This window comes from Pygocentrus nattereri, chromosome 7, assembly GCF_015220715.1.
Source record: "Pygocentrus nattereri isolate fPygNat1 chromosome 7, fPygNat1.pri, whole genome shotgun sequence".
NCBI classification, from domain to species: domain Eukaryota; kingdom Metazoa; phylum Chordata; class Actinopteri; order Characiformes; family Serrasalmidae; genus Pygocentrus; species Pygocentrus nattereri.
The window spans coordinates 3,835,943-3,856,489 of NC_051217.1; the positions used below are offsets into that span (position 1 = coordinate 3,835,943).

General features: G+C 41.4%; 2 protein-coding genes across 4 annotated transcripts; one reads left to right on the forward strand and one right to left on the reverse strand.

The window, feature by feature from the left end:
* Positions 1 to 4: 4 nt before the first annotated feature.
* Positions 5 to 4,500, forward strand: b3gnt9 (UDP-GlcNAc:betaGal beta-1,3-N-acetylglucosaminyltransferase 9). Its single transcript, XM_017691075.2, has 2 exons — positions 5 to 181; positions 1,986 to 4,500. Exon 2 carries the CDS (start codon positions 2,307 to 2,309, stop codon positions 3,651 to 3,653), a length of 1,347 nt encoding a protein of 448 aa, XP_017546564.1. The 5' UTR covers positions 5 to 181; positions 1,986 to 2,306; the 3' UTR covers positions 3,654 to 4,500.
* c7h16orf70 (chromosome 7 C16orf70 homolog) lies at positions 4,325 to 19,336 on the reverse strand. Of its 3 annotated transcripts, none has more exons than XM_037540155.1 (16): positions 18,129 to 19,336; positions 17,505 to 17,587; positions 17,241 to 17,324; positions 17,089 to 17,132; positions 16,652 to 16,731; positions 15,462 to 15,556; positions 14,475 to 14,572; positions 13,636 to 13,748; positions 13,033 to 13,154; positions 12,766 to 12,849; positions 10,139 to 10,221; positions 9,656 to 9,699; positions 9,451 to 9,500; positions 9,278 to 9,336; positions 8,443 to 8,515; positions 4,325 to 8,021 (listed from the first exon to the last, which is right to left on the reverse strand). In XM_037540155.1, the coding sequence occupies exons 1-16, from the start codon at positions 18,190 to 18,192 to the stop codon at positions 7,932 to 7,934; spliced, it is 1,266 nt and encodes a 421-aa protein (XP_037396052.1). In that variant the 5' UTR covers positions 18,193 to 19,336; the 3' UTR covers positions 4,325 to 7,931. The 3 variants fall into 3 exon arrangements, with proteins under 3 accessions (XP_037396052.1, XP_037396053.1, XP_037396051.1); XM_037540156.1 differs by having other exon boundaries at positions 13,033 to 13,166; positions 14,475 to 14,539; positions 18,129 to 19,335; XM_037540154.1 differs by having other exon boundaries at positions 13,033 to 13,166; positions 18,129 to 19,335.
* Between the last annotated feature and the right edge of the window lie 1,211 nt (positions 19,337 to 20,547).

Sequence of the window (20,547 nt, forward strand, 5' to 3'; positions counted from 1 at the left end):
CTTTTCTCAGAGTGAGAGTCGCTCCAGTGCGGATCTTGGCGAGTTCGGGCGTGTTTTTTTTTTTTTTTTTTCCCCTGGACGTGAACGCACAGCAAGCATATCGGCTGTAAACGCCGAAACCAGATGTTGGGATCTGGCAGCGCTGGACCGGAGCAGCTCTGGTGAGATTCACCACTTCTTGGTAAGTGTCGAAGGTGCTGTAGCTTCTGTTCTGTTAGCAAACCCCTCGAAAGGATTGCGGAGTAGGAAAGGCTGAAATTGTCCGAATTCAGGGGTAAAAGCGTTTGCGCAACTTTGAGCTTCACGCGGTGCGTGAGCGCCTCTGGCTGAAGACTCGAGCAGGAAATTCAACATCTGGACCGAGGCAGCCTGAAGGAAAGCATTGCTTTCTCTCAGACTCGAATCCCCAGAAGTGCTCTGGAAAGCAAATGTGCAGTACATGTTCACGCTCATAATGGAACATCATGGATTTTCTTCGAAAAACTTTTAAGTGATCTCGTGTTAAAGTGCGACACGCCCCCCCCCTCCCCATGCTTTCTTGCTTCCAAGAAAAGACTGGAAATGGTGATGCATTTAATGGCTAAAGTGCTTCTCAGCTCGTTTAGATTACAGATCCGACCACTCTGCAGACCGCCAGCAGTTTCTGTGCTGAAGCACAACCTTGGGAATGTAATATCCTGCGTTTCCTGAGATGTGAGATACATGAGAATAGAGTCTGGGAAGAGATTCCAGCAGGTCGGTCACGAAAAAGGCTGAAACGAAGTTAAGACATTCACGATAATGGGAAATACAACACACACCTTGCAAAAATGGTGCTATCAAGATACACAACAGGCTTTCCACCATGCACCTCCACTCTTTATGAAGATGGTTATTTAAGGGTTCTATATAGAACCATGTCATGCCTAACTGGTGCTCTATAGTGGTGAAAAGGCTCTTCAGACCGATGGGGATTGTGTTGTATGTCGTTCTGTAAAGCAGCAAAAGGGGTTCTGCTGTTGTTCTAGTGTCCTGCTTGTGAAGGAACCCTTTTTGGTGCTAGAACCATTTTCAAAAACAGAATCATACAAATTCTCCATCAATCTGGAGAACCTTTTCACCATGCAAAGAGCCATCTAAGCATGAAATGGTTCTATATAGAAGTCAAACAGTGCCACTCCCTTTATTAAAGAACGGCTGAAGAATCATCATTTTTTTAAAAGCATTTAACCGGGTTCAATTCTAAGCAGAACCATTGCTTTTGCTGAAGAACACTTGTTCCGGTTAAGGGAGTAGATGTAGGAATACTGACTGTCACACGTAACTACATATCTAAAAAAAGGTTCTTCAGTAAAGGCAGTGGGTACATATAGAACCGTGACAACTCAAAGAACTGTTTAAATGTTTAATGGTTCTTTTCATGTCTCAATGGTTCTCCTCTATAATGGAAAACTGCTGTATATGGTTCTTTATAATTCTATATGTTGCACCAAAAATGGTACCACTATTGACCCTTTTTGCTAAGAGTTTTATGGTCTGTATCAACATCTTCTGTTGTCATATTGTCATATATGAGCATGAAAAGCTTTTGATGGCTACTCGTAGAGCTAAAACTCCTTAAAATATATATTTTGAATGGAAGTGGTAACATATTGGTCAACTGGAAATTCATTACTGTTATAAAAACTTATGATATGATATATATATATATATATATATATATATATATATATATATATATATATATATATATATATATGTGTACGTGTGTGTGTGTAAGCAGTAATAATCAAAGGAATGTCTTTCCTTCTGAAAATATCACAAGTACATTGTATACTATATTGACCGTGTTCACTGACACTGTTTTCTAATGATCCTGCCTTCCGCCCGAAGACTGTTGGGGTTCTCCAGCACCCCCCGTGACCCTGAGGGAGAAGCGACTTAGAAAATGTGTGTGTGTGTGTTTTCTAATGCTTTGCACCTAATGCAGTACTCTGTTTTTCTAGGTGCGCATAGGACAGGATAACATCTCTTGATAAATGGAAACATCTTAGCACAAACTGTCCTGTTTTTGGGAGGAACCGTCAGAGCTGAGCACTGTGTTACACAGCATCAAGACTGTTATCTCACTGAGCACTTACACTGCTGAGAGGAAAGTGTTCCCAGCTGGAAGCAATCAAGATCACACTCACAGAGGGGATAAACACTGCTCCAAATGGAGTCTGGCTGGGTAGGAATCACTAGCAATGAAGAAATCCTGACATCATGATAAGATTACAAACTCTCTGGTTACTGAGCTTTATAACGGAAGAGAGTTGTTTAACAGAATGAGGAGAGTCCACGTAAAGGGAGACGTGCTCTGCACCCTGATCCTGTTGGTGCTTTTCTGCATACTGCTGTATGCCAACCAGGCTTTAATGCCCATCTGGGAGACAGTGCGTATCGAACATGTCTCTACCAGCTCCAGAGCCCTCTTAGGAACCCCTTTAAAGGGAATGACGCTTCCCTCTAAGCCACCTAATTTGCCCCAGTGCAATTCTGAGCCTAAGATGCAGGCACAAGCAAAACCGAAGTCCCAGAGTAAACCTAAAGGTCAGATGAAGTTAAAGCAAAAGGACAGGAAAAGGAAAGCCATTACACCAAAAGCCAATATTGTGCCCCCCACTCTGCCTCAGTTTGACTTCGAGGATTACCTTCACAAGAAAGACCAGCGTGAGTTCAGGATGCTAATTGACCAACCAGAGAAGTGTTCAGGGCCTGAAGGTGCACCCTACCTGCTGATTGCCATAAAATCAGTAGCTGCAGACTTTGACAAGCGACAGGTAGTGCGGCGAACTTGGGGAAGAGAAGGAGTGGTCCAAAAAGGAGTGAACATCAAGACCATTTTTCTGCTTGGGGTACCCCATAATGTTACAGCTCTTCCGCTATGGGACCGATTGCTGGAGTATGAGAGCCGTACGTTCAGGGACATCTTGCTTTGGGACTTTGAAGACACATTCTTCAACCTGACGCTGAAAGAAACTCACTTTCTCCAGTGGGTCAACATGAGCTGCTCCACAGTGAAGTTCATTTTCAAGGGTGATGCAGATGTCTATGTGAACATTGAAAATGTTCTGGAGATGCTCGATGGCAGGCAGATTGATCAGGACCTATTTGTCGGAGATATCATCTTGCACGCAAAGCCCATCCGCAGGCGCAACAGTAAATACTTTGTGCCTGAATTTATATATGGCCAAGGACTTTACCCATCTTACGCGGGTGGTGGAGGCTTTGTAATGTCCGGACACACTGCCCTAAGGCTGCACTTGGCCTGCAAGGAAGTGGAACTCTTTCCTATAGATGATGTCTTTCTGGGAATGTGTCTGCTCAGGATTGGTCTTCAGCCGACCCGCCATGAGGGCTTCCGTACCTTTGGCATCGTGCGACCATCGGCAGCACCCCACCTACAGGTGTTCGACCCATGTTTCTACAGGGAACTGATGGTGGTGCACAGCCTAACCGTGCCGCAGATCTGGCTCATGTGGAACCTCTTACATGATCCTAGTGTACGCTGTCACTCCCATCAGGGCCTCGCAGCTCTACCCTTTAAGTGGAAAAATAAGATTTCTACAGTAGCTAAAACAGAGTCAAATGAGGATAATGACTATGAAATGCGAGTGTTTGTAAAGCACTGACTGAAAAGCAAGGCCTGAATTGCTGATACTGTGAAGTTTAAACTGGAGGAGGTCTGAAGACTTGAATCAAAAGATTTATACTGGTATAGACGGTACGGTAGATTTAAGTGGAGGATGCTTTGTTAGATTTGCACACAATAAGACTTGAGGGTTTGGATTGTTATGAAAGAACTGCCGTTTCAGTTATTATCAGAAATGTACTGTTTTTGTGGTATTTGAAAAGGATTTTGGTGTCATAGTATCATCCTTGGCTACTGCAGATACTGCTGAAGTTTCTGAGAACTAACCATAGAGGCCAAGGATGGTATCGTCATATTCTGTAAGGACAGTAAAGCCCATGGGCTGTGAGCCGATTTTGCTTTGTGAAAGACCACTGGCTGAATATGAGCACTAATGAAATATTGGATACTGAAAATTCTCAGAAGTGAATTATACCACTGATCAGCACTGTTAGTATGAATATGTAAGATTTGTGTGGCTACAGGCTTTCAAATCTGTTTTTCATTAATTACCCTTGTTTTGAAACATCTGCTGTTTTTTATATTGTAAAATAGTATTTCGTTTTCCTCTGACATTCTGCTGTAGGTCAGTTCTATTGGTGTCTGAAGGTGGAGGAAGCATGTATAGAATAATTTAAGTTTGTCTTAAAAAGAAGGAAAAGAAGAACGGCATCGTTTCCCCCATATTTATTACATCCAGTCTTCAAATATTACTCTTGATGAACACACTGTAACAGAATGTTTAATGAACAAAATTCAATGCAGTTTATAAAATTGCAAATGTTGTGGTTTCAGTAGACTAGACGAGAAAAAAAAAAAGTCACAGCATTTTTGCATGGGTTCAGAGGCCTTGTGCAAGCTTATAGCTGACCCAGTCAAAGTATTATTTATTATTAGCTATAGTTATTGCTTTAAAAACAAATAAACAAGTAATAATTAAAAACAACAGAATATATGCCTGATAAATACTGATTTTCTAACTACATGTCCTTTGATGACAAAATGTCAGAGATACAAAACACCACGTTGCAGTTGATCTTCACAATTTTTAATTAAGGATCCCATTTCCAGAAATGGGTCAAATATACTAAATCCACAAAAAATAATCACTTTGGAGGATAGACTGGGGAAAAAAACAAAACATACAATATATAAGAAGGGATACAATACATAGCATTAATATGCGCATTACACTGAACGCAAGTTTTCCATTTCTCTAAATACAATCTTAACACTCATTCATTCATCCATTCACTCATTCCGATGCAAAAATAGGAGAAAGTCTGAAGAAGAAACAAAACAAGCCAGAACCTAGCTGATGAAAATGAAGCATTCACTTGCTCCTGGCATTTTAAAAAACATCCACCTGAGATCGGGCAGGCAAACAGCCCATCAAACCACACTCTGCCAACAGTAACATTCCCTTAACGGTACTACTGCAGTGGTTGTGCTGCTTCTGTTCATAAATTCCTGGAGGACGAACTTATAAACGTGAGACTCCAGTTGTGCACGTAGGCCCTCTTTCAGAACCGAAAGAATAAATCTGAAGACACAGGCAGGGTTTAACCATGTAGGTGTTGGCAAACCAACATACTTTTATGAATGCACAAGCTATTTATAGAAATTTCAAATATTTTTTTTTTTATGAAAGTGCAAGTTTTGTTTTGTAGAAACATCACAACCACTAGTGTGAACTTCAAATCATGGAGGGCTGTTAGGCTGAATGAACCTTCAAATCTACAGAGAGTTATTAGGTGGAACAAATACAAAAACGTGCACGGACCACCGCCAGGACCTTAACGGCTAACAGGAAACACTGGTTTTACTCTCGTAGTTCAGTTTAATATGTAATCTATTTTACAACATATGCTGCGCCAGCCCTTCAAGAAAAGAGTTCGGAGACTATGAGACTTTTTTTTATCCTCATACTTCATTATTTTTGGGACTGTGAGGACTTTGACTGACTACAACTGACAGTCCGTTAGGTTAGCTATACATGCTCAACCATACACAAAGCAGTTCAAATCATTTTATTTACAGAGAAAATCAAGACAGGCTTGGTGGGAGATGAGGCACAATGTTAACAGCGGTTTCGCTTCAGTTTTATCGTTTTATTTCACTTGGTTTGGAACTTGGCGTAAAAGAGGGATACAACTCAAAAACATCAACAGCAGCCTTCCACTGCAACTCATTAACCAAGTAAATGCAAACAAGAACTAGCAATGCCCAAATAAGCCTGCATCACATACTGCAGAAGCCTGGAGGGGAGCTGGAGAAAGAGCTGGCAGTGGAGTGATGTAGTGGTCAGTATCGGAGGAGGCTGAGAAGGACACATCACCACACTTCACTTTTCTGAAGGGTTGCACAGCACAGTGCTGAAAATGAGCTTTAAAAGGAACTCACTCAGAACCTCTGACTTTGTACTGTAAACACTTGAGTCATCTCCATTGTCACATGTTCAGACTCCACAAGTGGTCTAACACAGCCTACCCCCTCCATGGTCAGAACAGATAGCCGCTGTCCTTATAGGACCACGTAGGTGTGGACACTCCGAACTCTCTCGGTTAGCAATGACAATATATAGCATACTTAACAGTACAAGAGAATTCCAGACTTCAACTCAATCTAAACTCCCATACGGTACCGTGAGCTTAAACGGACAAGACAGAAAAGCACACTATTTACAGATCTGTACATAAACGGATAGAGCAGCAGAAACGCTGCGGGAAGCCTCACGTCTACCTGGTACAGAAACAACACCAGACATCTTTGAAGAACAGAAACCAGGAGCAAAAAGCTCTGAATCGAAAAGCACAGAGTGGGATATCCACTATGAAAATGCAGTTAAGAAGCACAAGAGCACAACAAAGACAAAACTCAATCTTTCAGGGGAGTAACGGAAACAAATCAAAAGGGAATGTTCTTGCTTGCTCTTAAATTAAGTCTGATTGGAATTTTTTCAAATGGACAGCTAACTGTCATTACTTCTTTGGCTAATGTTTTGGCAATCAGAAGAAAAAAAACAAACAAAAATCCAAAAGTAGGGATCAAGAGTTGAGAGAGAAGATGATGAGATCAAATCCTCGGCCAAGAACACCAAGATGTTGCAAGAAGGGAGTGACGAAAGTAAATGAGCAAAAAGAACAGCTGGAGATCCAGAGGGGTGGTGGAAAGTGAAGGATCGATGGCTTTTCTGTCCAATCAGAAGATCTGCCACAAGAGCCCCAAAATCCACAAGATACGTTTCCTTCCATTCCTCTACTCTCAACTCTGCCTCTCACACAGAGGTAATCCCAACAGTCTACAGTGGATAAAAGACAACTGTCAAGTAAATTAAGTGTTTTTTTCTTTAGTGCAAATGTTAAAAACAAACAACAATAATAATAATGCTATCGCCTTACGTTGCGAAACAAAATGTGATGGCCAAAATTAACACTGAAGTTTAAAAGCTGAACGTTGCACTGCAGAACATTGCAATGGGAGGTAACCAGTGCTGTTAACTTGGTCAGCATGAGCATACTAAACCGGTGTCTGTGTGCCTAAGTAAGTCTGTGTGAATGAAAGAAACCACAATCAACCAGCACACTCCCATGCTGTTCAGCTAGTTTGTGCTTGTAAATCTGTACCTCTCTGTATGCCACACGCTCCAAATCGCCAAAAAAAATCCATAAAGCAATACTTTATTCATGTAATAGATCCTAACATTCATGCATCTCTGTGTTTTCTGAGGGCACCCTCTGCATATGCTGGCCACTGCTGCTCTGAAATTAACTTGACAATGTGTGAGTGTATAAAGTGTTTAATGTGCAGAAGAGGAAATGGTATCGAAATGCATGTCACATATGCCCTTTGGTGTCAGTGTCTTGTGTGGGATGAAATTTAGAAATAGAAAAAAAAAAAGAAACTCTCACTAGAGCTTATTATTGTAAAAGTGAACATGTACGTCCATATGTGTGCGTAGGTGTGTGGGCATAGGCGTGCATGAAAAACTGATCACTGCGCATCCACTGTGATATGGTGACACCGACACAGACGCTGGGGTTGAAGGTGCAGCTGAAGGATGTTTGCTGGTTAGAGGATGTATGATGAGCAATGTACTGGCAACTTCCAGGCTGTGTGGTTTGCCAGGGAGGAGCATTCATGGTGTTGAGGGGCATCGGGGGCGGAGGGGTGTGGGGGACTCCCAGCATGTGGTTCTCTAGCTTGTGTGATTGCAGCTGTGAGGAAAGGCACACTGCGCTGATGGGCCCTGTGGGGCGGGACGGGCTCTGCGGGCACCTCAGTGGCTGCCGGACTCGGCACGGGGCAGGTTTCCGGGTCGAGGGGCTCCGTACAGGGTCACTGATGCTATGTGGTTGTTCTGCATCACCTGAGACACGTTGAGACATGGTGGAAACAAAAATCAAATGCACAAAATTTTGTGCTTAACGAGCAGTGCTGTGTAAATAAGTTAAAGCGATACTGTGGTGAAAATTTTAATTTGCAGTTTTGTCATCACTGCAAAATGTAGTCGATCAGCAAAGACATGTTTGGTCTACAAATTTGGTTTCATTAGTTTACCACTGGAGCTATGAGGCTATTATATCTAACAAGCTTATACCTCACCAATTAGCACCACTACACACTTATCTCAACATACATCAGACTACAGCTGCTAAAATCATTACATGAATACAAAACTGCAGAGAATTCACTGTTGTTTCGATATTTTAACTGGCACAGCTTCTCATGCACGCCGTTTTAGTTAGACAATCAATCACTTTTCTAACAAACATGCACAGCTCTCTCACCTCAAAGATCATCCTCTGTAGCCCAAAACAAAATGTGGATCCAAAGGGGTTGGTGTTATTTGCAGATGACGACCTGAAAAGAGTGGATCATTCATTTTAGAGGATCAAAACTACATTTCCAAATCCCAAGAATCCAAAGTCTACAAAGATTCTTTTTATTTAGATCGTACGGCACAAAATAGAAGCATGTATAATAAATCTTTATAAGCCTTTCAGGCAAATATACGACAAACCAAGACCTCCTCCCATGTACAACGGCAACGTAATAACGCTACATTCATATTTGTATCTTGTATTATGTTATTTGATAAAATAATAATTAATGCCCAGGTCTTTCACTGGACATGCCAAACTGCAAATGTGGCAGGTTACAGCCTTTACTGTTAACAATAACAATGTTATAAAACAACAGCCCCCAGTCCCCAGCTGTACATTTCTATTCAGAAAAATTAACATGTCAATGTGTGCAGTTCACAGCAAAACAATTAAAAAATGAGTCTTGCCACAGTTAACATTCTCTCTGTGCATGTACGTGGCTCTCTTGCAAAAACCTTTGTATGTTATGATGTATAATGTGGGCAATTTTTTAGACTTTCATGACAAAAAAAAAAATTCAGAATCATCTTTATTTTCAATTTTGATGTTGGAAACATTGCTGTAGACATTTCAGACTTGTTTTTTTTTTTTTTTTTACACATACGGCATCTATGACAGATTACAGTTAAGATTGACTTTATTTTGGATCCTGGATCAAGAATGCTCATTTCTGAAATTATTTCCATTTAAGCATTTTCCTTGAATACTGTTTGACTGAATCTCAAGCTATAAGACTTACCTATGAAGCACCACTGGCTTCTCCATGGGGTGTCCCAGTAACTCCTGGATCTGATCCCACTGAATATGGGGAGAAATACATTCAGCACATTCTTTGAAACAGACCACAATGCTTCTTCTACTCTGTCTGTCTGTCTGTCTGATCGTGCATGTGTCTGAGCTAGATGCAGTCACCTTGCTGTAAGTGGTGAGGATGCAGTCTTCCCCCTGAGCATCAGCTCCATCTGAAAAAACAACCAGGCTCTTGAGCTCAATATAGTCTAGGCAGAGCATCTGGTACAACATGCCCGTTACTAGCTATTAATGTCGATGCACTACGGGATGCATAAAAATAGCTTCAGAGAAAAAGCTAAGCACAACAAACTTTTCTTTCACCCACCTTTTTTAATGATGAGTGGAATCTTGAAATCACATCGATGGTATCTGGAATGAGGTGAAGGTAGCGCTCATTTATTTTACACTTATTACAGTTGATTTATACAATACAATGTCTGCCACATTGTGTGGGCTTGGTATTTTTAATCGGCCAACTAAAAGGTAAATTTATGACACTTGGGTGAATTCTATAAAGTGCAGACATGAAAAGCAAGATAATGTTTACCAATACCTGAAACCTTTAAAGAAAATGCAAAGTTCTTTAGAAAATATTAACTAGAATACAAGTTTAACTGATGCATGCTTAGTATCTTCAGTAAGTTGTCTTCTGATACTGAAACATGTTTTACCAGAGAAACGTCCAGAAAACTATTTCCAGTCAAATACTCTGACACATCCACTCTCCTTCACCTTAGGAAATAATCCATGCAGATCTGTTCCCCTAAACAGCTACAACACAGCGGAAATCAGGCTGAATGGCACTCACATGTTGAAATTGTAATGGCCAGGGTAGTTGGTGTGAAGAACAAACTTTTTTACCAGGTGAGTCACAGAGTCAAACAGTATGTCCTAAGGGAGAAGAATGGGACAAATTATGATTCCTGGTGGCGGTCTCTCCATATCATCTAAAATCAATGTCAACCGCCTGCACCAGACCACAAAGCATTAACAAAGCCATAATAAAATGATGTCTTCCTGTGATAGTACACATTTTGTATGGTGTCAACTAAAGGTGCGTGATATATCAATAGCCAATATTATTCAGAAATAAACTAAATAAACTTAACATTAATCAGTTTGATACTGAAATCACAGACATTAATTACAAACAGTAATATTTTGGAACTGCAGGATAGATGGCATAGCCTATAACACCACTGTGCCACAAACACAGGGCTAGATGACTGACTCCCCATCCAGCCAGAAATGTCAATGCTGTATCAATAACAGTGCTTGGGCAACACTCCTAATGTCACATTTGCTCTGGATAACAGTGTCTGCTTGTCATGGCCATGTAAAATGAATTCATGATTACTCCGTCAATCTTTCTTCAATATTTCAATGATCAAACTGTCTCACACACATCACAACTCTGTGAGACCGTAACTCATACATTGATTATAGTGTAAGCTTGAACAGAAACTAGAGTATTGGTCACAACAAGGCATTAAATGTTTTGTTTTGTTTTTTTTTGCAGAGGCTTTTTCGCTGGCTGGCTGGCTTTGTTGAAATGTGTATGCGCGAGAAGTGTTGGTAGCTCTCAGTAGGAGGCAGTAATGCACCCTAGGTGAGCCTAGGCCAATTGCCATTTATCCATTAGAAGAAGACTCGAGTGCTGGTTTCTCATACTACATTGCATTAGGTAAGCTTGGGTTTCATGTGGGTGTGTTCTTGTATGTTGCATGAGCTGAGGGAGCTCTAATGGCTGCTACTCAGCTGTTTTTTGGCTGATGGAGCATCGTAAATTGGCATTAGTCCAGAGCCAACGAAAGGAAAGAGAACAAAGCATAGCAAACTTAAAAGCAGAGGAGCGGGTCTGCAACCAAAAAAAAACCAAAAACAAAAACAAACAAAAAAAAAAACATGACATAAGACTGTTGAGCATCTGAGATCATACATCGAGGAAAAATAGGAAAAGATTTTACTTAAAAACTACAGCAATTGATCTCCTCAGTTCCCAAACGCTTACAGAAAGCTGTTAGGAGAAGAGGTTGAACATGCCCATGTCCCACTTTTTAAAAATGTGTTGCTGTCATCAAATAAATAAATAAATAAATAAATAAATTTTTAAAAATTATATATATATATATATATATATATATATATATATTTAAGCGGTCCTCCTCGACTCATTCTACCAACCGGTGAGTACTGGTTGCTTCATTTCTGCTATTTTGTGGTATTTTAACTCGATAAATGATAGAAGCGTTTCAACTTCATTATCCCTCAACAAGCAGCCTAGGTTATGTGCCGTTAGGTATTCTTTTAAATCTTAAATCAAAATCTAAAGTAAATCAAAGGACCCTGTGCCAGAAATATGTACTCGAGTTTGTGTAGCCAGAAAACAGCTGTCACCTCTGAGGAAGCCAATTCAAACACTTGTTCTATAGTAGGTCTGTCCCACGTAAATGTATCTTTACTGAATCTGACAGCCTTGTGTGATGTTTAGCTTACTGTTTCCTGACTCACTGTTGCCAAATGTACTCAAAATCACACATGTGCACCTAGCTAGCTAACAGTGTCTGTAGCTTAATATCACTGCCAAAACTGACAATGATTACTTCAAAGAGCCAAGTAAATTAATTGACTTCATTTAACCATCAAGGCAAAAATGGACAAGCTGTTGTTTTTAAATCACATTTTAATGATATTTCATGATATAAACATGGTTGAATTAATTTAGAATGAGGATCAAGTTGCATTAATTCAGAAAATTCAAAATGGGCACTAATTGTATTAACTGGGAGCGGGCACTAATTGTATTAACTGAGAGTGGGCATTGGTTGCATTTATTCAGAGTGGGCATTGGTTGCAAATAAATTTTCTAACCATACCAGGTGTGTTTGTAAGTACAGGAGGTTTTTTATTAGGGTTAGAATTGGATTATTTCTGTACATAGTTTTTTTTGCAGAAAGAAAATCATTATATAGTAGTAGATTTTATAGAAGTATAGATCATGTGTCCAGCTAAAAACTTTAAAAGGCTAATTCTGAACCATAAGTGAGCTGAGTAACTTTCCTGTGGTGTATGCATGTATATTGCTGCCTCAAGCACTCAAACTGGGTTGACTGTAAAAATGCACACACTGCTACAGAGTTTATAATCATAATACTGATCCTACTAGTGTGAGGATTGAGCGGTGTCATGTTATGACAACAGTGCCCCCCTCACTTTTAACATGCTGCGTTGCTCTGGTGTTGTTTACCAAGAGCAGCAGAGAGTGTGCAGCCTGGTGGTTGGGCAATACTAGGCTTGCCTAGCCTTGTTTTTTTTTTTCCTTCCTTGGTCCAGAAATTCTCTATCGGTGCATCCCTAGCGTGAACAGAACTGCAGTGTCTGGCTCAGGCCCCGGGGGCTCTGAAGAACAGCTGCTTTTCTGCCATTAACACTTACCACTCCCAGGGTGAAGTAGTTAAAAAAGTAGTCATTACACTTGGACGGGACTTGCTTGTGTGGAGAGGGAGAGTGGATCTTCATCTAAAACAAAAAGGTAAGAAGATATGAGTGTTTTAAACATCACTGAGCATTACTAAGATGATGTTTCAAAAAAGGACTTTATGAGGAAACTTCTGTACTTTTAGGGCTATCTGGTTGCATGCTTTTTAGTTGAGCATGGAGAGGAAGCTCATTGAAACTATTAGGGTTCTCTAGCTTCACTACCTTGTCCTCAGACTTGTAGAAGACCTTGTGTGGAGAGCCCAGAGCACTCAGGACGTCCTGACATGAATCTCCAAAGTAGATGCTCCTTTCCATAATCCGCAATTTCGCATCAGCCATCACTCCTGGACCACACCCTCAGAAAAAACACAAAGCTTTGGAAGGCTGCTGATACACTGCTTTTGTTTTGAGCTACAGCACCTCCCAGTGGAGTGGAGGTACAAAAAGTATGTAAAGGACCATTAAAAGGAAATTCTTCTGATTTTCAAAATTTCCACTTTCAATCATGAAGATGTAAACAAAGATTTTCAGAAACATGCCAAATCAGAACTGTGACGGTTAACCAGACATCTGAAGTGTTTGTCTCTTAGCGCCTGGTTACACTTTGGTGATCGTATCACATCTGGATTTCACTTGACAACATGAAAAACCAGGTGTAAACAACCCCAGGATGCACTGTGAATGGGTTCGGATCTGATCACACACATACCATGTTATTTACATAGATGGTTAGTTTTGGGCAAATGTGTGTTGTAACGCCTCCTATACCTTAACTCAATCTAGAATTGAATTATGGGCAGATTAACCCAACAACTGTTTCCTCACCTGCAGTGAGGAGCCGTAGTCTGAGACCCAGTGGTCCCGTCCCATCTCTCAGAACATCCACACATTCTGCATACACATTACCTAGAAAACAGGCCAGAGGCATCACCGGAGCCCTGAGAGAGAGAGTGAGAGTGAGTGAGTGAGAGTGAGAGAGAGAGAGAGTGAGAGAGTGAGAGAGTGAGAGTGAGAGAGAGAGAGAGAGAGAGAGAGAGAGAGAGAGAGAGAGAGAGAGAGAGAGAGAGAGAGAGAGAGTGTGTGTGTGTGTGTGTGTGAGTGTGTGTGAGTGTGTGTGAGAGAGAGAGAGAGAGAGAGAGAGAGAGAGAGAGAGAGAGAGAGAGAGAGAGAGAGAGAGAGAGAGAGAGAGAGAGAGAGAGAGAGAGAGAGAGAGAGAGAGAGAGAGAGAGAGAGAGAGAGAGAGCTATAGTATTTCCAGCTTCTTAGTTATTTAAGCATTTGAAAGCGAATGGCCAATCAACTCCTGTTCTTAATTAGACGGTCCTACTCTGCACTTAATGTACTTTACAAAGAACACAGAAGCATTCAGAACAGCTATAACTTTGCTTTTCTTTGATAAAACACAACATGAACAAAGTTACACCACTAGATAGTCTGCCAGGTGTTCAACCTTGGAAACATTTGTCCTTCTTTATGTAGTAAGACCAGCATTTTTGATAAAACATGGTGCAAGATGAAAGCAATAACATGCTGTTAGCAACACAGGTTTTGTTTTCCAAAAGGAAAAACAAACAATCATACTGAATCTGAAAGTGGATCTTAATCAGATTCTTATCAGCTAGTGCAGATGTATGTGCAAGCACAAACAAAAACAGAGCTCTTACTTGGTTTCTTGAAGGTTGTTTCCAGTGTAAATGTACATCCTTTTCACTGTAGCCCCATGAGGAATCTGCAGGGAGGCCAAGCCATGGGCAAAGTTAGGCTGTCAAGGCAAAACAACTTGGAATAGATTGGTGTGGTCGTGTAGGTGTCGTTTTATAGCACAGAAAGGCAAAAAATGCTGGCACATTCACAGGGTGGTGTGAACAGGCAGGAAATTACAGTCAGGGAATTTTAAAGAGAATAAAACTTTCTTTACTTGTTGCTGTGTTTTTATATGCTCAGAATTACTCACGTTTACAATATAGACTTCAGTGAGGTGTGTGTTTGGCATTTATATTACTAGAAAACCGAAGATAAACAGGTGGTTAATCTAATTAGTTTAGTTTCATTGTCAAAAAGACCTAGCCTACTATTCTCAGCAAAACATTTAATGAAAAATTCTCTACATTTACATAGTTGCACACTCTATATGTTTATAGACATGCGGTTATTTAGTGTTTCTTCTGAAATCAGTGGTATTAACAGGGGATTTGTTCTCCCTTTTCTGTAGTAACAGCCTCAACTCTTCTGACAAGGCTTTACACTAGACGGTGAACATTGCAGTGAGGTATGATTGCATTCAGCCACAAGTACATTACTAATGTTGGATAATTAGTTCTAGATCAAACCAACTCCCCCAAAGATCCTGGATAGAGATCCAGTACTCCACATCCTTGTGTTGGGAGGCTTTAGAGATATATAAATTCTACCCCTCTATCCCATTCTATCAGCAATGAATTTCTATGGAAATCTCACAAGCTGTGTATGCAGCTGAATGGCTGTGTCAGCAGTAGCTGAAGTCACTATTAGAAGGGGTATCCTGATACTTTGGGATATATAAAGTATATATTTTAGTATGCCAACGGAACATTTCCAAAATATGAAACAAATAGTGCAGAAAAACATCAGGGAACAGAACAGTGCTGAGAGGGAGCTTCCGACAGGCTTACCTCATACTTAGGGGCCTCACTCCATGAGTCTAGCTGGAAGGAGAAGGAGAGGCCACGGAAGTTCAGATGGAAGAGTTGTTCTGCAGCGTTGTAGACTGGGCACAGAGCAAAACGACCAAATCAACACCGCAGCTCCCTTTCTGATCACGTCTCCGTTTGTGCTCATGAATATACCTCCACGCGAGACATTTAAAGGGGCCATATCCTATATTTCTCCTACATCCGGTTCCCCTCCTCCTCAGTTCTACATATATAGTTTTTTATGTCGACACATATACCAAAAAACAGTCAAAAATAATTCTTATCCTTAATCTTACCATCAGCACTGCTCAGTCCTTTAGAATTCAACAGGTTGTGTTTGGCACTGTGCCTTTCAGACTGACATATGTAAATGATCTCTGTTCTGATTGGCCACCCTGTGTGCCAAGGATCAAAAAGGGATTTTTTGGAATCAACTGGAATGGGTGGGCTACAGTGTAAAATGTGAAATGCAGAGCACACGTGATACTACTTTTCCATAGTGACATGCAGTAAAAGGTGCCAAAAAACAAACCCCTTATTCCACCGTTTTCACATCATTTTACTTCTTTATTGAAAAGTTAAAAACTGTAAATGCTGAATTAATGCCAGAATTGAACACAATCCACTTTAAAATGTAACAAGGGCATGACTATATTGCTTTACACAGTGCAACCCTTTAAATGGATTTTCCCCTCATTGACCTGCAGTCATAACAGTGAAAACAGTGAAATACAAGGCACACCACGATACCTTTCCATGGGTGAAATGTGGAAAAGCAAAATACAGAGAACGTGCCATTAAGAAAAGTAAAAGATCTAGAACATTACATTCATTTTAGCATGTTTTCTGCATGTCACTATGGAAAACGTGTGCGCTGCATTTTTTTCCACTGCAGTGATTGCTTTTCAATCTGGCACTAAATGCTCTAGATATTTTGACAACTTAGTTTTGACATAAAATATAAAGACAGGGGAGTGAAAGGTATATTTAGAAACATGAAATGGTATAGTTTGAAATCATCAAGGTTTTCTATGATACGGGCCCTTTAAACCCATCATCCATACTTGCAAAACAAATTGAATCCGTGGCAAAAGCATAGCAGTTCATCTTATGCAGCAGTGAACAGACTATGTGCCTTAATATCAGCAGAGGAAGACAGAAAGCTTTACCTCCTGGATGAGTAGCGCCAAAGGACTGGTCAATCTGCTCAATGGTAGGTGCTATTGCCTGAGAGTTGAAATGCACTCCACTGTAAGGTAAGAAGGAAGCGGTTATGGTTGTTCTATGCAGTACTTGGTTGACACACTCACACTCAAAGTAAACTATCCGAGTTTTTGTCCAGCAGATGGTGCCACAGCTCTGACCAATAAGCCCCTTGTGAGACTCAAGCATTTTTCAAAAGACCTGGTTAACATAAGACCCAATGCCATTTCACTGGCCAGGGAATGTACAAGCGTGTCTTGGTGATTACATTTTACAAACAAACACACAGCTGTCAGTCAGCATTGCTTAGGTTGTGCTGCTGTCTTCTGGTGGAGAAAATTATGGGAGTGGCTTCAAAATTTCTATACTTTCATATTTTTATAGTTCGAATAAAATCACTTACCAGTATTTCAATTTCACTTTGCTCAAGTCGTACACCTCAATTACCTGCAAAAACCAATGATCACTAAGTGGAAACAGCCTGACATAAATGTACCAAAAGACAAAATTCTAACTAGTGCACACACACACACACACACACACACACACACCAACCTTAAGTCTCTGATTGCAGGCATCAAACAGCAGTTTAATTCCATCCTGAGTCAAGTTGAGTATGAGGTCGTGACTGAGTGGCATCTATAAAGAGGGAAAACAGGTTTGATGGTTTGATGCAAATTAGTCAAGAAGCCACAAGAGACACAAACAGCTAGACATGGAGCTATGCATTACTCATTTTCCACTTCATCCCACAGGCAAACAACAACTGAAAATCTATTTTTTTTTTCTCCCACATGTTAATGATTCACAAAATCTTACTTGTTCGCTGTAGAGCACCTGGACATTCTTGATGATTCGGCAGTGCTTTTGTAAGATGGAAATGGCCTGGGCCAATGGCATCCCTTTAAACAGAGACAGTGGCAAGCAGTGAATCAATTCCCTGAGTTCATTTACATAGAACTGGGCAGCATGACGATATTTACCATTATTGTGATCACATCCCAGTATGTTTTTTTTCCCCAAACTGCATGTTTGATTAGAATCAAAGCATCATTAGTCATGTTTGGTTTCGTGTATCGCAGTGTGTGAAATGCATTCATAGTTATAGACAGTATTTTCCAAAGTGTCTCATTACTGTATCTGTTCTAACCGATCAGATTATATATATATATATATATATATATATATCCTGATATTAAAAACCTTGTGAAGTCTGGAGACATCGCATGTTGCCATATCGCCTGTCTCTAAATTTTCGTAATGTCTTCTGAGTAAGACCTTCAGATATGAAAGCCACTTGTACCAATCTGCCAAAATAAGTGGTGTGACATGAGGAAAGTGACTGAAGCAAATCAAAGCGCTGAGGGACGTGAGGCAATTCAGCCTTTGTACTGAGGGGATTTTCTCCAGCTGGTTATCCAGGCTCGGCCTGATCTGACTTACCTAATGCGAATTCCCATTGTTCATTTCCCAGAGATCGCTCAGGAACCACCTCCAGATCCAGCATTGGGTTTTCAACGAGGTTCTCGGACTGTGCCAGCTCTGGACCTGTCCTCTCACAAAACACCGACTAAAGACTCCAGTTAAACGGTCGATCTTGGCTCCGCCTCCCTGACAGACGACATCAACGTGCGAGTCGTGCCAGCCGTTGAGAGTCAGCCAAGTTAGCCTAAAAGCTAACAGGTACACACGAGCCTTGAACGCGGTTTTCGCCCCGGACGAAACCGCTGAACTAAGACGGCGAGCTGGTTAAACGCGTCTGAACACCGCAGCCCTTCTATCTTCCCTCTCCGACTTCAGACAGCGTCAGCATGCTGATGGTTAAATCGCCGAGCACGGGTCTAGACACGCACCTCTATAAACACCTCGAACCGTCAAAATGAAGAGGTTCTGTAAAACAACCCGCAAAAAAGCCTCTTAAATGTGATACGTGCGTCAGGGAGAATCAAACAAGCACCAGACCGTCTCCTGGCTGGTCAGTCTACAAACACGAACCCGTTAACCGACAGTCTTGCAGACAAAAAAAAACAAACAAACAAAAAAAAAAACCCAACAGAAAACTGGGTTCGTTCAAAATTCAGAGATCCAGCTGTAATACCCGCAGGCCAAGCGTTTCGCTCGCAGCAGCTCTAAACTCGATGCCTGCCAAACTTATAATCAGATATCCAGCCCGATGATGCAACCCAGACGAACCGAAAACACGTCAGCCGTCGCCTCGCAAACGACGAGAGACACCGCGGTTCGGTCTCCGTCTGATCTAACGGTACTTCTTCTTCAGCGCGCGGCTAACGACGGCAGCCAGTGCTGCCTTTCCCCCTCTCACAGGCTCAGGCTGCTGCCGTTACGCTGACCCGCTGACACTGGCGGCCCCGGCGCAGACAGGTCACCGAGCGCTGCCGCGGCTGCCTCGCCTTGTTGTTTTTCTCCTTTCTCCGCTCGGGGTTCAGCAGCGAGCGGCGAGCTGAGCCGACAGGGACACCGCGCTGCTCTCGGCCTCCTCACGGGCGCTGCTCCCGCTGCCGCCGGGTTCCACTGTTTCCGAGGTTCAGGGTCCGCTCAGCAGAGACGAACAACAAAAACAAGCCCCCTCAGCAGCTCCCACCGCAAGCTCCATCAAAAACACCAACATCAGCTGATGCTTCAGCTTCCTGCCCGAGCAAGACGAGCTCTTCCGGCGGCCAGTTTTCAAAGTAATAGTCCCGCAGCGAGTGAAATCACGGCGGAAGCTGCAGTTTAATGTAGTAATTAAAAAAAGAGAGATTTTAAAACAGAACCTCCTTCTGTATTGTAAATACCTCTAGATGTGAGTGTGTTTAACCTTCCTGTAGTGTTAATCTGACCGATTTACAACACTCATAAATATTGTGTTTTACATCTGATTGCCTCAAGGCCTTATGATATTCTCTACACTATGGACTTACATTAACATTTACAGCATTTGGCTGACACTCTTATCCAGAGCGACTTACAATTTGATAATTTTATAGAGGTAGGCCAAGGCGGTGTTAGGAGTCTTGCCCAAGGACTCTCATGGTGGGGCTTGAACCCCAGTGTACAGTGTAGAAGGCAGATGTGTTAACCACTACACTATCCCAACAACTTGAACATATAAAAGTGATGATCACCTCTTTCATTGAATTTTGAGTGTTCAATCAATCAATCGTTACATCCGTGGTTAGGGTTAGTTAGTGTTCCCAGTCAAAAGTGACCGCCATAGGAAACGAATGGGTATCCAGACTATATTCATCCATCAGACAGAGAACATCCTCATACACACCCCCCAGCTCACTCACTCTATTTGCATTTTCACTGCAGTTATTTTATGTTTAATTCTATAAATTCAGGTTAAACACTACTTTGAGACATTGTTCACAGCTAAAGAAGGTTGAATAAAAATATGGTGGTGAAAAATGGTTTTGGTGCTAATTTAAGAGCAGTTAAAACAGACCGGTCAATTTTGACCAGGAACACTGAAGTAAGGGGCGGGAGGTGAAGAGGACAGGAGGGTTAAAGGTCCACGTTTCTTTAAGATGAGATGCATTGAGGACAGACACACCGCTTTAGGAATAAGCCACACAAGTGAAGGATTTTATACATAACTATAAGCAATAAGCATTTTTCCTGATTGATATTTTAATCTAGCATATAGGGAGTAAGTTGGTGGGAAGGAGACCCCCAGGGTAAGACCTCTCCCTTTTAGGCAACATTATAGCCACCTTACTGGGGTTTCTCTTGTTGAGTCTTGCTGAGGTGCATCCACGCCTAATCTGTTGTGTCATGTACAAGCATTATTTACAACAACAACAACAACAACAACAACAACAACAACAACAATAATAACATTAAACAAATTTACACAAAT